The 15,759-nt window shown below is 43.9% G+C and overlaps 1 protein-coding gene across 5 annotated transcripts in view; it reads right to left on the bottom strand.

The window, feature by feature from the left end:
• The window catches only part of EIF4ENIF1 (eukaryotic translation initiation factor 4E nuclear import factor 1), a 39,434-nt gene extending 23,698 nt beyond the window's left edge, over positions 1 to 15,736 (bottom strand). For 4 of the 5 annotated variants that reach the window (XM_010828811.1, XM_010828810.1, XM_010828808.1 and 1 more), the window contains exons 1-3: positions 15,545 to 15,684; positions 14,958 to 15,077; positions 1,895 to 1,968 (exon numbers count right to left, since the gene is read on the bottom strand). In XM_010828811.1, coding sequence (XP_010827113.1) covers positions 1,895 to 1,968; positions 14,958 to 15,050 — 167 coding nt within the window. In that variant the 5' untranslated portion in view covers positions 15,051 to 15,077; positions 15,545 to 15,684. The other variant, XM_010828807.1, reaches the window with a different exon arrangement.
• Between the last annotated feature and the right edge of the window lie 23 nt (positions 15,737 to 15,759).

Consider the following 15,759-nt stretch of genomic DNA (forward strand, 5'->3'; position numbering starts at 1 on the left):
GAAGCCCCTTTGCACTATAAAGCTTCACGGTGGCCATCAGAACGGTTCCCTCTTTCAAAATAAAAGCAACCGACAAATCCTGCAGTACTTTGCTGTTGTTCATGTAACGGCAACAGACGTGAAAAGCCGTGGTCTGAGAGGAAGTGTGTCTACCCCTGTCCTACACAAACAAATGCTCCCTAAATATTGATTACGCAGTTTATTGAAGATAAGTACAGGGAGGAAAAAGTCCCTTAATCTTCTCACTAGAGGCAGCTCCTGGAATGCTTGGTGTATATTCTTCCAGAATCTCTATGGACAGTCTTGGGTTTTCCCTCAAAGGTGCGTAGTCTAGGTCTGATATTGTTACTCCCATGCTAATGATGGGGTGGCAGGCGGTGCCGTGTGCCGAGCAGAAGCTCTGGAGCCTAATGATCTGGTACGAAACTCCAGCTCTACCACCGCTGACTGGGCCCTCCGGACCCCTTACTGAGCTATGTCCTTTAGCCTTGTCCAGAAAGGACTTTCGCGCCCCCGGGTCAGACCAGGCTGTGCTGCACACTAGCACCGCACCCTGCACTTGCCCTCCACAACCCGTGATGGTGGGCACGACAGGCTCTCAGGAGCATCTGTGCCCTGGCGCAGGCCCACAGTCCAGGATGACAGCACGGTGTTCGACAGCACCTGACACCCAGCGCTCGCCACACAGCGGGCAGCAGTGCAACGCCTCTTCAGTGAGTCAGTGACCTTCTGGGCCTCAAACTCCTTTAACAAAGGAGGTATTACCTATCAAGGATCACCTGGAGTGTAAGAACCCAATAAATCTTAATTCTCTGAGAGAAAAGAAATAGCAGAATGAGAAGCCCTTTCCTCTGTCTCTTCTTTTCATCATTATCAATATTATTAGGCACAATGTCTCCACTTCAGGATTAAAGTGAGTACGTGTGCCCATGGTAACTTTATTTTATGCCAAGGAATAGCTGTAACAAGAAAATTCAACTTGAGGCATAAAAAACCCATTACAGCTTTAATGAAGAAAAAAAAAACCAAAAACCAAAACTCAAGCTCATCTGAGACTCAGCAAAAAATACTAACCAGTTGGAAAAGCCGTTATTCAAGGATCACCCTTACCAGGGGGTAAGTGGCGTGGAGTCCAGATTCAGCACCCCATGAACCGTCCATATACAAAATTAAAAAAAAAAACATGTCCTATTTTACCAAACAATTAAACACTTTATATTCTTTAAAAAATGTGGGCCAATATGAAGTATTTACCTTGATATTTAAGTGACCGTAGAGTCTTAAGATAACCGTAAGAAATGCAATGTAGGGTTATTGTAATTTCAGACCATTGTAGCTATGGCCTTCTCAAACCAAAGCTTTCTACTTCTTTGGAGGGAGCCCAAGATGCAAAAGGGCTAATCTGATTGGCCTAATGGTTCTCCTGTTTGGTGGGGAGGGGGCTGATAAAAGGCTCAGAGTTCTGCTGATCATCCTACCCGAGGCCCTTGAAGAAGGACCCTCAAAAGCATGTGCAAAACATCACTGGTAGAGAGAAAAGACCCTGGCTGGGACTCCTGTGCTCAAGTCAACCCTGCTTTGTGACTGTGTGCCTCGGACCAAGGCATTTTCTAGTTTTAGTTTCAACACCAGTTAGTTGAAAGGGAACTGGTTCAGTTGTCCCTGGAGTTCCCCGCAGCTTCTATCTCTGAACTTTAGCGAATCAATCATGAAGCTGATAAAGAAGACAGTGCAGTGAGATGCCACTTTTGTTCAAGCTTCTTGCAATGTATTCGTGTGGAAACCCCTGAAATCTCCCCACTTGTTAATTCTAGCAAAACAATACAACTCTTAATTTACTAAGTTTGGTATAACTTAGTAAATTATACCAAAAGAAGCTGACCCCCATAAATACCTGTCATATTTCTCAGAGAGGCACGAAGGCCTCTGTTTGGAATGAGGGCGTTCTTTAATATCCAAGAGCTCCTCCTAGAAAGAGAAATCATATGGTGATTTTGAACAGTATTTCTTGGGTCACATACTTTCAACTTACTTTTGTTACCAGTAACTTAGTGTCTACGTTAAGCAGTTCACACAGTTCTTATTTACTTACACCCCGGCTTACTCCTGAAAGGACAAAGTCGGCTCAAGGTCCTCAACAGGCACTCAAGCGTAATTGGCAAATGATGTAAGTGATCAGTTTACTGCTAAAACACATTCTCTCATAAACTTCCATCCAATAATATACTCCACACACTGACCGCTGATAAGGCATGGTAGCTTCAGGCTGATACAAAACGTTCAGCTAACCTGACTAGTCTTAAATGCATCAGAATCCAACTTACAAGGGGACGGATTTCCTTTCCATTGAATAGTGAAATTGCAAGGGGAAAAAGCGTCCCAAACACCCATGTACCACTTATCTGGTGTACGTGTCCTTAACATTCACAATGCCTCTCCTTAACTGTTTTGGTGCTCAAACTGAGAGCCTCTTCAAACTGGCTCCCGTATCCTTTTGACACACCCCATCATTTTAAATTTTTATTTATTTAAGCCGCGATGCCTACCATGAAGGATCTTAATTCCCCAACCAGGGATCGATCTGCACCCCCTGCAGTAGAAGCACAGAGTCTTAACCACTGGACCACCAGACAAGTCCCCCATTATTTTTAAAAAAGCACGTTTTTACTTTCTGCATTACATGTACCCATCCTGTCCTAGTCTTAGAGTCAGCCATTTCTCTGAGAAATCCAAGTTCCTTTAAGTGAGAATGGTGTAAGAATTCGAGGTTTGGTAACTCGGTATCCTCATTTGCTTCCAGGTATGTTATATACCTGGAAAATGAGAAACGAGAAGCTAAAGGCAAAGGAGAAGAGGAAAGATATACCCATCTGAATGCAGACTTCCAAAGAATAGCAAGGAGAGATAAGAAAACCTTCCTCAGTGGTCAATGCAAAGAAATAGAGGAAAACAATAGAATGGGAAAGACTAGAGATCTCTTCATGAAAATTAGAGATACCAAGGGAACATTTCATGCAAAGATGGGCTCAATAAAGGACAAAAATAGTATGGACCTAACAGAAACAGAAGATATTAAGAAAAGGTGGCACGAATACACAGAAGAACTATACAAAAAGGATCTTCATGACCAAGATAACCACGATAGTGTGATCCCTCAGCAGAGCCAGACATCCTGGAGTCCAAAGTCATGTGGGCCTTAGGAAGCATCACTATGAACAAAGCTAGGAGGTAATGGAATTCCAGAGTTATGGAATTCCTGATGGAATAACTGAGTTATTTCAAGTCCTAAAGGATGATGCTGTTGAAGTGCTGCACTCAAATATGCCAGCAAATTTGGAAAACTCAGCAGTGGCCACAGGACTGGAAAAGATCAGTTTTCATTCTAATCCCAAAGAAAGGCAATGTCAAAGAATGTTCAAACTACCGCACAATTGCACTCATCTCATACTCTAACCAAGTAATGCTCAAAATTCTCCAAGTCAGGCTTCAACAGTATGTGAACCGAGAACTTCCAGATGTTCAAGCTGCATTTAGAAAAGGCAGAGGAATGAGAGATCAAATTGCCAACATCTGCTGGATCATAGAAAAAGCAAGGGAATTCCAGAAAAACATCTACTTCTGCTTGACTGACCACGCCAAAGCCTTTGACTGTGTGGATCACAACAAAATTTGGAAAAATTCTTAAAGAGATGGGAATATGAGACCATGTTACTTGCCTCCTGAGAAATTTGTATGCAGGTCAAGAAGCAACAGTTAGAACTGGACACGAACAACAGATTGGTTCCAAATTGGAAAAGAAGTACGTCAAGGCTGTATACTGTCACCCTGCTTATTTAACTTATATGCAGAGTACATCATATGAAATGCCAGGCTGGATGAAGCACAAGCTGGAATCAAGATTGCCAGGAGAAACATCAATAACCTGAGATATGCAGATGATACCACTCTTACGGCAGAAAGTGAAGAGGAACTGAAGAGCTTCTTGATGAAGGTGAAAGAGCAGTGAAAAAGCTTGCTTAAAATTCAACATTCAATAAAGTAAAATTATGGCATGTGGTCCCATCACTTCATGGCAAACAGATGAGGAAACAATGGAAACAGTGACAGACTTTATTTTCTTGGGCTTCAAAATCACTGCAGATGGTGATTGCAGCCATGAAATTAAAAGACGCTTGCTCCTTGGAAGAAAAGCTATGACCAACCTAGACAGCATATTAAAAAGCAGAGACATCACTTTGCCAACAAAGGTCCATCCAGTCAAAGTTATGGTTTTTGCAGTAGTCATGTATGGATGTGAGAGATGGACCATAAATAAAGCTGAGTGCCAAAGAACTGATGCACTGTGGTGTTGAAGACTCTTGAGAGTCCCTTGGATGGCAAGAAGATCCAACCAGTCCATCTTAAAGGAAATCAGTCCTGAATATTCAGTGGAAGGACTGATGCAGAAGCTGAAGCTCCAATACTTTGGCCACCTGATGCGAAGAACTGGCTCATTTGAAAAGACCCTGATGCTGGGAAAGATTGAAAGCGGGAGGAGAAGGGGACGACAGAGGATGAGATGGTTGGATGGCATCATCAACTTTATTGACATGAGTTTGAGCAAGCTCCAGGAGTTGATGATGGACAGGGAAGCCTGGTGTGCTACAGTCCACGAGGTTGCAAAGAGTCGGACACGACTGAGCAACTGAACTGATGTTACACACACACGCACCTGCTCATATAGATGCATATACACAGAACCATTGCCGCCTTTTTATATAAACATCTTCAAGTAAACTAAAAATAGCGATTCCCAAACCTTCAGTACCAGTAAAATGCTACAACTGCTTTGCAAAAAAGCACATACCACTGTGCCAGGGCCTCTCCAACACCCTTGTCACAGGCCTCACAACAGAACACTTGCTGCTTGTCTGATCACCGCTTCCCCTGTCTTGGGGAGAATATGAAGGGGCAGAGTTACTCTCTTAGCCTTTAGGCATCACTGCATAGAAGCATGCCGTGAAATCACTCAGTGTCGTCATACACCTGAGGTACCTAGATGTTTTCTCCATGATAGCAAAATGCCTGAGAAGCAGAAGACATTTTACTTTTAATACCACGATATCAATCAGGCATTTAAATTTATTTATGATTCACTTATGAATTGTGTCTTATTAATTGGGTAGAAATACCTAGAAAAATTGGGAATGTTGAGATGCACAGAATCCCAAATATAAGAAAATGTCTAGAGGCTACTAAAAATTCTGAAAAAAACTGTCAAAGCACTGACATACCACTGCAAACTGGCAGTAGCGAGTGGAGTCCAGTGGAATCTGCGTGGTGAACGACGTCAGAAAGGTAGGAGTGACACAGCCTGGTGGTGAGGGAGGGGCGGGGTGGATGACCAACAGTAGTTATGATGACAGAAGATATAACAACACCGAAATCCTAAGAACAGGAGGGCTTAAAACATTTTCCAGTAAAAACAGGAAGGACCTTGCAATATAGGAAATACTTATACATATACCACAGGAAAAAAACACTGCAATTTTCTGCTATTTGAAGCAGCCCAAAGATGAGTACACACCCCTCACTTCACCATTCACAAATCCAATATTAAACTAAGAACCCCAGGATACTATTAAACCAAGGGCAATGTACTTCATCCTTAAATAGGTATATTCTCAATACACAAAGTTTCTAAACAGTGTGGCTTTGAAATGTTTTAACTCCAAACAACAGGGAGCCCAAGTGATAGGTGTTCTCTATTATTACTATCGCTGTTTGCTGAAATGAGATACCATTTCATGTCTACCAGGACGACTGTTTAAAAAAAAAAGAAAAGAAACTAGTATTGACAAGGATGTAGAGAAACTGGAAACTTCTATCATTGCTGATGGGAATGGAAAATTGTGCAGCTATTGTGGAAAATGGTGGCAGTTCCTCAAAAAGTTAAACACATGACCTAGCAATTCCCCCACTAGTTACATACCAAAGAGAACTGAAAAATTATAAACCTATACAACGCAATAGTTAGCCATAATACAGAATAAGTTCTGATGCAATATAAGCCTTGAAAACACTACGTTAAGTGAAAGAAGTCAGACACAAGAGGCCACATACTGTGGGATTCTCTCTACACGCAACATTCAAACTGGGCATATCCATAGCGTGGGAAAGTAGGTTGATGGTTGCCAGGTGCTGGGGGAAGGGAACTTTGTGGGGTGACTAGTAGTGGGTAGAGTTTGTGTTTGTGGAGACGAAAACAATCTCAAATTAGATAGTAGTGATGGCTGTACAACTTTTTGAATTTACTAAAAACCACTAAATGGTATATATATTTTTTTAATGTTTATTGGACACACCGCATGTGGGATCTTAGTTCCCCAACCAGGGATCAAACCCATGCTCCCTCCATCGGGAGCTCAGAGTCTTAACCACTGGACCACCAGGAAAGTCCCTAAATGGTACATTTTAAAAGGGGTAATTTTATGTATGTGAATTCTATCTCAAGAACAAAAAAATTTTAAGCAAACTAAGAGGTTCAGTTACCAAAAGTTAATGTTTTACTCTCTCTTTTTACAGATTTATCACTCTAATTACAGATTAATAAACACAAACGACTCTCAGATACAGAAAAGAGGCTCAGATTGGTACAAATGTTTTATGTTTCTCTCCCGTATTAGTCCAGTTTTCTCTGTTGACTATATGCTTGGCATGTACTAGGTGTGAACGCTCAAGGGACTGCACAAACTTGACAGGCATGTAAGAGCACGGAGGGGAGTTACATGCACGGAGTTACGGGCACAAAGGTTGGTGCACGTGGGCACCAACCATGCCAGCAGCACCATCCGTGCCAGGGTATGCCTCTGACCAAATGCAATGGCCAAAACACAGTCCACCTGTCTACAGAGGATAAAGAGTCATTTACTTTATTAACAGGCCAAGAACTGGGAAAACAAAACAATTCTTGGATTGTAATAATTGCTGGAAATAACATCTTTAAACATCTAGGTCAAACTATACACTGTTCTTGAGAGTAGGCCTTCTAAAACCAGTTTCACAGCATCAAGGAAACCGCATATAAACAAATTTGTACAATTTCTGCAATAAGTGTTCATCTCCAATGGCGATCCAAAGACCTCCACTGGACCCTAAGAGGTTAAGAAGTAGCACTTTAAACCAATCACGTTTCTCAAAATGTGGCCCAACGTCTACCCCAACATTTGGGGAAAAATGAGATCCTCATGGGGTTTAGAGAGTTAAACCTGTTAACCTTCAGCAATGTCTCAGGTTGCTTAAGATGGTTTTCCATCCTGAGAGGATCCCCCATGTAAGTGGGGAGGAGAGAAGCCATTAGCTAAGTCAACACAAAATCTGCTCTTTCATAACTGTCCACAGAACACTTCCTGTGTGCCAGGCTTAGTGGCTAGCACAGGCAGATGACTGTTGTCCCTGGCCCCACTGCTCTCCAATCTCTCAAGAGACGTCTTCTTGAACTCGCCATCTCAGGAGTTCTTAACAGCAATTATTCCTGGAAAGGAATCTCTTTGGGATACTTTCAAAGAAAACCTTCAAGTTTGGCGAAAAGCAGAATACTTCAGAGTGCTCATTTTGAACTGAGTATGTTCCTTTGCTATGAGTACTTCAGGAGGGGATGGGAGATTACCCTTTTGTAGAGTTCTGATAACCTACAGAAACTTGCATCGTGGACAGATTTACTGAAACGATCATCTGGTCAAGAGAAGAGTTATTATCTGAGACCTTGCTTTTTTGCATAAGTGGCTAAAACCTGACTGGGCAAGAATACGCTGCTAATTCGCTAAGAGTCCCACGCCCACAGAAGTGTAAACGTATTTTCTTAGGTTTAGCAGCCTTCCTTAAAGAAAACATGTCAAGCTTTCCCAAACAATCTATCTGGGAACTACTAACATGGACACCGCTTTCAGTGATCAGAATTAAAGTAGAAATCAAATGACAGAAACCCAAAGCAATAGTTAAAGCCTTACACAGTTTCTGCAGAAATCCTATGCATTCTGTTGACCATCTGACATAGACTTTCACACAAGTCACTTAGAGAGGTGTTCTTTACTTCTGTGAGCTGAGTTTAATTCCTACGAGTAAGACGGCCAGGCTTTTTTTGGGGGGGGTAGGGGCTGTGCCCCGCAGCATCAGGGATCCTATTTTCCCAACCAGGGATCAAATCCGTGCCCCTGGCTTTGGGATGAGGGGTTTCAACCTCTGGACTGCCAGGGAAGTCCCCAAAGCCCGATTTTTTTATGATTACCCTTTACATTTCTATTTCACTGTTAGTTGTCTAAGCACCCTGGAAATGACCCAGTACCTCACCTGTGTGCCTGCTCTTTCTGAAGAGGGCAGATGTCCCTGGAACAGCATTTGGGCTGGGTTCCCCTTTGACCTCCTCTCCTGGTCCCCACCCTCCACACACCCATTAACTTTGGGCTTCGCCCATGAGGCTCTCAAATGGTTGCTGACTGACCTGATATCTCAACCTAGGAGTCACATGACTTTTCTGAAAGGCTTAGAAAGCTTTTAAAAATAGCAAAGGGGTACTGGCATCCAGAGATGACAGCCAGGCAATGGTAACAGGGTGTGTGGGATGCACTTCCCCATCCCCCACTCATGAAGTTTGCTGAAGGGGCACCATTCAGAGCAGGTCTTACAAGCAGGTCAGGGTTCAAACTAGATCCTGTAGCATCCTGCAGGATGCAGCACCTGGATTCAACCCGAGCCTCTAATGGTGGCTGATTTGATGCACACACTTTCTTCTATTGAAAGATTTCATGTGAAGATAAGAAAATGGAAATAGGGAAAAAAATAGGAGAGCCTGCTTTTTCTGTTGATCTGACCAATACAATAAAAATAAACCTTGGCTTTTAAACATGTTTATACAACTGATAAAAGCAATGTAGAACATGAAGTAAGCTGGTAAATAAGTACAGAAAGAAACTTGCAAAAATCATTTTCAGGGTAGAAGCACTGTATCTGCAATACTGCTTTATGGTTTCATATTAAAATGGAAATGGTTACTGTGACGTACAGAAAGCAAGCATGTGGATCTGAAGTCGGTATCTGAAGAAGCTACCTTTTAGTGCTTCCCCCTACCCTTATTATATCATAAGCTGTTTCTAACACTTATTGTGTGTCAGGCACTTTTCTAAGCACTTGACATCCATTTTCTCATTTATTCTCTGCAAAAATCCTATGGGGTAGACACTGTTCTATCTGCATTTCACAGAGGACAAGGATGAGAGTCAGAGAGGTGAGAATATGGCTGAAGGCAACACAGGTTAAGTGAGTGGCAGAGTGGGGATACCAAACCAGGCAGCGGGTTTTGGCGGCTCCCTGTTCTCTCCACTGATTCTCCCAGAGGATGAAGGAAGACACCCAAGCCCTCCCAGCAGCTCTGTCATCAGTGCTGGGTTTGTCTCCGTCCACTGAGACCACGAGGAGCCCTGAACAAACTGCCAGCTCCCTGCACAGGCTTCCCCTGGGCCAGCTCCTCTCAGAGAACCTTTCCTGAATCAAAGGCCCTGCCCACAGATGTCTATGTCCCAAGTTCCCATTGTGAAATGACTGGCTCCTTATCTAGCTAGAAGTTCCCACCACGAGCAAGGAGAGGATACCCAAGGGGGCAGGGAACCGTGAATCCTGACTTTTTCCAGATGATTCAGAATTGGAACAGGTAGGAAAGAGCACTAGCAAGACAGTGTCTGCAGTGGTATCAGTCAGCCCCCTCTAAGAACTTCCAGTTAGGTTTTCTGGACAGCAGAAACTTTAACATGGTATCGTGATTTTTTTGTACCGTAAATCTGCCTTCCCCAATATGAACAAGCACCCCTATTTTTATGCTGGCTTAAAAGTTTGTAGCTTAGTGCCTCACTGAAATGCCACCTATTAACTCAATTTATGAGGCACCCATGAAGTTGTTGAACGAGATCTCGGTATAGTAAAGACTTGACCATCTGACTACTGATTTCAACCTAGACTTTAAATCAAACGGTATTCTCAAAGGCTTGACTTCAAGTCTCGCAACTGATTCTAAGAAGGCCAGAATGATTACTCAAAGCAGTCCACTTCAGTTGCTTGTCTGTTTTCTTAATGATTTTCCCTGGCAGTCAGCACTTTCACTGCTGGGGCCCAGGTTCAATCCCTGGTTGGGAAACTAATATCCTGCAAGCCATGCGGCACGGCAGGACAAACGCGCACATGACACAGAAGCAAACAGAGCAAAACGCAAAACAGAGACATCAACGCGGCTGCAGCACCGCACACAGAAGCAAACAGAGCAAAACGCAAAACACAGACATCAACGCGGCTGCAGCACCGCACACAGAAGCAAACAGAGCAAAACGCAAAACACAGACATCAACGCGGCTGCAGCACCGCACACAGAAGCAAACAGACCAAAACGCAAAACAGAGACATCAACGCGGCTGCAGCACCGCACACAGAAGCAAACAGAGCAAAACGCAAAACAGAGACCTCAACGCGGCTGTCGCACCGCACACAGAAGCAAACAGACCAAAACGCAAAACAGAGACATCAACGCGGCTGCAGCACCGCACACAGAAACAAACAGAGCAAAACGCAAAACAGAGACATCAACGCGGCTTGCAGCACCGCACACAGAAGCAAACAGAGCAAAACGCAAAACAGAGACCTCAACGCGGCTTGCAGCACCGCACACAGAAACAAACAGAGCAAAACGCAAAACAGAGACATCAACGTGGCTGCAGCACCGCACACAGAAACAAACAGAGCAAAACGCAAAACAGAGACATCAACGCGGCTGCAGCGCCGTAACCAACTGCCCCTCAGCCACAGATCAGCGTGGTTCCCTTTAAGGATCCTTACCCTGACAAAAGGGTGCCGGTTTATAACTAGTCAAGGCAATGAAGAGCACACAGGAAACTCAGATAATCCAACACTTATTTTTCAGGTGGTAGATTTAACATGCAGGCTTAACATTGGTCAGTATCAAGCTGAATATTCTAAGTGTCCTCTGCTTTTATTCCCTGTCCAACTGGCAGGTGACAGCATTCATTAAGGAGTCTGTGGCAAGCTACAGGAGCAAAAGAGGAATAGTACAAAGCGTGTAATACTCCGATCTAAGAGAATCAGTTTATTCACCTGAAGAAAAAAAAAAAACCAAGGATCTGAACAGTGAGATAGTCCCAAGCATTTCTATTCTGTGTTTCAGGCAAAAGATGCTACCACTAACTGAAGAGCAGGTACTACATCTCAAGAGCTGGTAAAAGGGCCTCTGAAGAAGGTAAGCAGCAGCTAACGGGTCCCCAGCTTTTCCCACTCGTGAGCCTCACTACCTCCTGTTTTCTAAAAGGATGGTTCTCAAACCTGAATCTGAGTCAGAATTCTCTGAATTGCTTGTTATTCAGCCAGACATGGCTGGCCCTACCCCTAGAGTTTGATTCAATGCCTATGAGATGGGGCCTGAGATTTTGTATTTCTAACAGTTTACCAGATGATACTAAACCATGGCTTCCCTGGTGGCTCAGATGGCAGAGAATCTGCCTACAATGCAGGAGACCTAGGTTCAAACCCTGGGTTGGGAAGATTCCCCAGAGAAGGAAATGGCTACCCACTCCATTATTCTTGCCTGGAGAATTCCACAGAGGAGCCTGACAGGCTAAAGTCCATGGGGTGGCAAAGAGTCAGACATGACTGAGCAGCTAACACTTTTAGTTTTCACTAAACATTACTTCAAGCAACACACTTTGAGAACCATTGTCTAAACTATTTTTAATCCATGACTTTTGATGTGGGATCCCACTCTATAACTTTCCAAAGTCCTTAAACATAATGCACTCACTAAAAAAAAAAAAAAGCACCATTTAAATACTACCAAATCATAGCTTTTGATCTTAGGAAAATGCCAATCAAGCAAAATGGACCTCAGTAGGTTTACACATTAAGGGCTCAAAACCCTCAAAATAGCAAGTGATATAATAAGTCTACTTATAACCATCCAAATTAATAATCACTGAGGCTTAGGAGGAGGCCTGAAAATTCCCAGTGTGACTCTTACATGAGTTCCTGAGACATTCATAGAGGCACAGCAGACAGTAACTGAACCCTGAGGAGTAACTATGCACCTGAGTCCCTTGACAACATCAACACCACATTTCAAGTTCCCCACGGAAGACGAGAGCCTTGTTACTCAAAGCATGGTCAGTGGGCCAGCAGAATGGGCCCCACCTGAGAGTTGGTTAAAAAGTCTCATTAAAAGAGTTGGTTAAAGAGAGGCAGAAACATCACTAAATGCTTTGTTTATTCCAACAGTTTGGTCCCAATAAGTAGATAGGGAGGAGGATGGCTCAAATATCATTCCAGGAGTAGAATCAACAGACCATTTACCATAGTGCTCAGAACACAGAACTGTTTTAAACTCCCTTCAAAAGAAAAAAGGCTTAGTTTGCCTCAAATCCCACATGAAATTACCAGAGTGTTGAGAAACATGTACATGGAAACACTAACCTAACACCCCGACAATACCCAGTTGCGACCCTAAAACTGTGTGTGTGTGTGCTCAGTCCTGTCCACCTCTCTGCAGCCCCATGGACTGCAAAGCCTGCCAGGCTCCTCTGTGCATGGAATTTTCCAGGCAAGAATACTGGACTGGGGTGCCATTTCCTACTCTAGGGATCGAACACATGTCTCTTGCATCTTCTGAATGGCAGGCAGATGCTTTACCACCAGCGCCACCTGGAAGCCCCTGTAATTGTCATTAACTAAAAACTCTTAAATGAGCCGCAAAGTACAACTATTTCTAACTAACCTGCGTAGAGACCGTTGAATCTAAATGGTCATGAACCGAAAAAATTTCTTTAAGGCACATTTATTTAACTGAGGCAGAATTCTGAGGCTAGACTGCCAAATACAGGCAATACTGAGTTTCTTAATCTTTACTGTAGACATTGTAGACATTCATAAGTTCTACACTAACAGATTAATAATATCTTCCTAAAAAATGACTTATTCATAAAGATAGATATGCATTAAAAAATGAAATATACACCTTACCCTCTAATCAGGGTGTGAAAGTAATTCAACAGCCTCTATGCCTGGATTCTACAACATAATGCACCAGTCAGAACTTTCACTCAAAAAGAACCGGGAGACCTGAATTCACATGAGTTTATAAAAGCACTTTCCTTTCTTTTAATAAGCCTTTCTCCATTCAGATTTCACTTGTCCACATTTTAGGTAACGAGTTTAAGTTGTGAAATACTACTCAAGCACTCTTAGGTTTGAGACAAACTATATTTGGGAAAACCAAACCTGAATGAAGAAGTCACGTGCTTTCTATCGCTGCATATTCTGTTATGCCAAAACAGACTGGCTTAAGATAGAAGCTGACCAAAAACCTTTAACAAGTGAAAACACTCTTGTCCTCAAGTTTTTTTTTTTTTTTTTTAAATGCTAAAAATGAATGTTACTCCAATAACATTGGGTATTTTATCAAGTAATTAAAGTACCCAGTGTTACTGGAGTAATATTCATTTTTAGAGAATTAAAATTAGCTAGTTAAAAGTAGCAGCATCACTGCACACACAAGCTGGTTAAAAGAAGCAGAATCAGTGCACACAGAAGGCCCGAGTTTAAAACACGAACCAGCCAGCATCCTGGGAAGCCTGGGACAACAACCACATTAGAGTCCTTGATTGGGCTCATACAAGGGAAGTAAGATACAAGGCCCAACTGGGGCATAACCCTTCCCACCAACAGTCCCAAGCACATTTCAGGGAACTAGGAAAGAATTCAATGCTCTTGTCAACTGCTTCAGAAATGGTCAGTAGTCCACAGGACAGTGAAGCAATAGCTTCAATAAACACATGACCTTGAGGTGATTCCTCCCCCAACCACCTCAGGAAAAGCAGGTATCTAAAGGAATTGAAATCACCTCAAGTCTTCAGCTAAGGGAAATATGATTAAAGTCTTACTTTCTTGAGTCCATATCCATTTTATAACAGCACGTAAAAACAATTAAAAAATCTGGTTACCCTAGGAAGGCACACCAAAGGGTACTCCTGTGAGTTCACCTCTCAATGAAACATCAACAGAGGACACTGATGTCTGTGAGGCATCGCAGAGCTGGAATCCTTACTCTACGGCCTGTAAGTCAGTAGTAACGCACCAGTCGCACAGCTGTTACACAGAGTGTGCGCCAACACATTTGTTGCTGTTGTTTAGTTGCTAAGTCCTGTCCGACTCTTCGAGAGCCCATGGATGGTAGCTGGCCAGGCTCCTCTGTCCATGGGATTATCCAGGCAAGATTACTGGAGTGGGTTGCCATTTCCTTCTCCAGGGGATCTTTCTGACTCAGGGATCGAAACCTGGTCTCCTGCGTTGGCAGGCAGATTCTGTACCACTGAGTCACCAGGGAAGTGCCAACATATTCTGATCCACAAATTCACACAGGGAGGATCTGAGCCTTCAGTGGAAGCCTGCTGCTGCTGCTAAGTCACTTCAGTTGTGTCTGACTCTGTGCGACCCCATAGACAGCAGCCCACTAGGCTCCCCGGTCCCTGGGATTCTCCAGGCAGGAACACTGGAGTGGGTTGCCATTTCCTTCTCCAACGCATGAAAGTGAAAAGTGAAAGTGAAGTCGCTCAGTCATGTCGGACCCTCAGCGACCCCATGGACTGCAGCTTTCCAGGCTCCTGCGTCCATGGGATTTTCCAGGCAAGAGTACTGGAGTGGGGTGCCATTGCCTTCTCCTCAGTGGAAGCCTACTTAGGGGCAAATTTTAAAGTCTGGGTGTTTGTACTTTCAGAAAAAAAGTTCAAAGCAATGTTTTACTAAATCTAGTTAATATTTAGTCCACATAGTCAGAATGAGACTACCTCTTTAAACAATACTAATGAAGTTTCTGCACAATGTTACTTATCTCCTCACCTATAAAGAAACACTATTTCATTAGTAACAAAGCCTACTTTTGTATAGCGATGGGGGGATCTGGAAGCGGGTTGCTTCTTCAGGTCGAGAAAAGCATCTCCATTTTCTGTTTCACCCACACTTCTATCCATGGCTCCTTGGTTGACAGTTTTTTGCACCTGTAAGAAATCAGCACAAAACTGTCACCGAGAACAATACATTTTAAAGAGTCCTCACTGTTTAAGAAACTGAAATGATCTCGGACTCCCTTTAAAAAACCCTTTCTGTAAACCAGAACCCACTGGAAACAAAACCACTGGTACTTGGATACCTCTTATAGTAAAGAGCTCTAAGCATCAACAGGGTAAGGAAAGCAGAAGTGGAACGTGCCCAGATCAGGGGACAGCCTCTAAGCAGCTTTAATATAAAAAGAAACCAAGCCTGGTCGCTGCCACTCGTGAGGGCCGTCCGGCGGAGTGGGGAAGTTTCCCGAAGTGGGGGCAGGTAGGAGACGGGCTGGGATCGGGGAAGCGGAGCAGTGGTAAAGTGCCTGTCACTTGCCAATGGACGGCGCCAGCTGCCCCTTGTTACCGGAGGCAGGGGACTGGGGACGGGGCCACAGCTCCCCTCGCCCGGCCCGCCGCACCTGTGAACATGTCAGGGGCGCCCGTGCCAAGGAAGGGGCGAGCGCCGGCTTCAGATCCAAAACTCGGCTTCCCGGGGCCGCGACCCCAACCCCCGGCCTCTCGCGCAGGCCCTGGCCCAGCAGCCGCCTTCGGAGGAAGGGCGGGGACAGTACTCACTGAGGGGAGGCGGGCCAGAGGGAGCGGGAGGGCCGAATCCCCCAGCCCCGGTGCTCCA

The sequence above is a fragment of the Bison bison genome, unplaced genomic scaffold (assembly GCF_000754665.1).
Source record: "Bison bison bison isolate TAMUID 2011002044 unplaced genomic scaffold, Bison_UMD1.0 scf7180017864495, whole genome shotgun sequence".
In the NCBI taxonomy this organism is placed as follows: domain Eukaryota; kingdom Metazoa; phylum Chordata; class Mammalia; order Artiodactyla; family Bovidae; genus Bison; species Bison bison.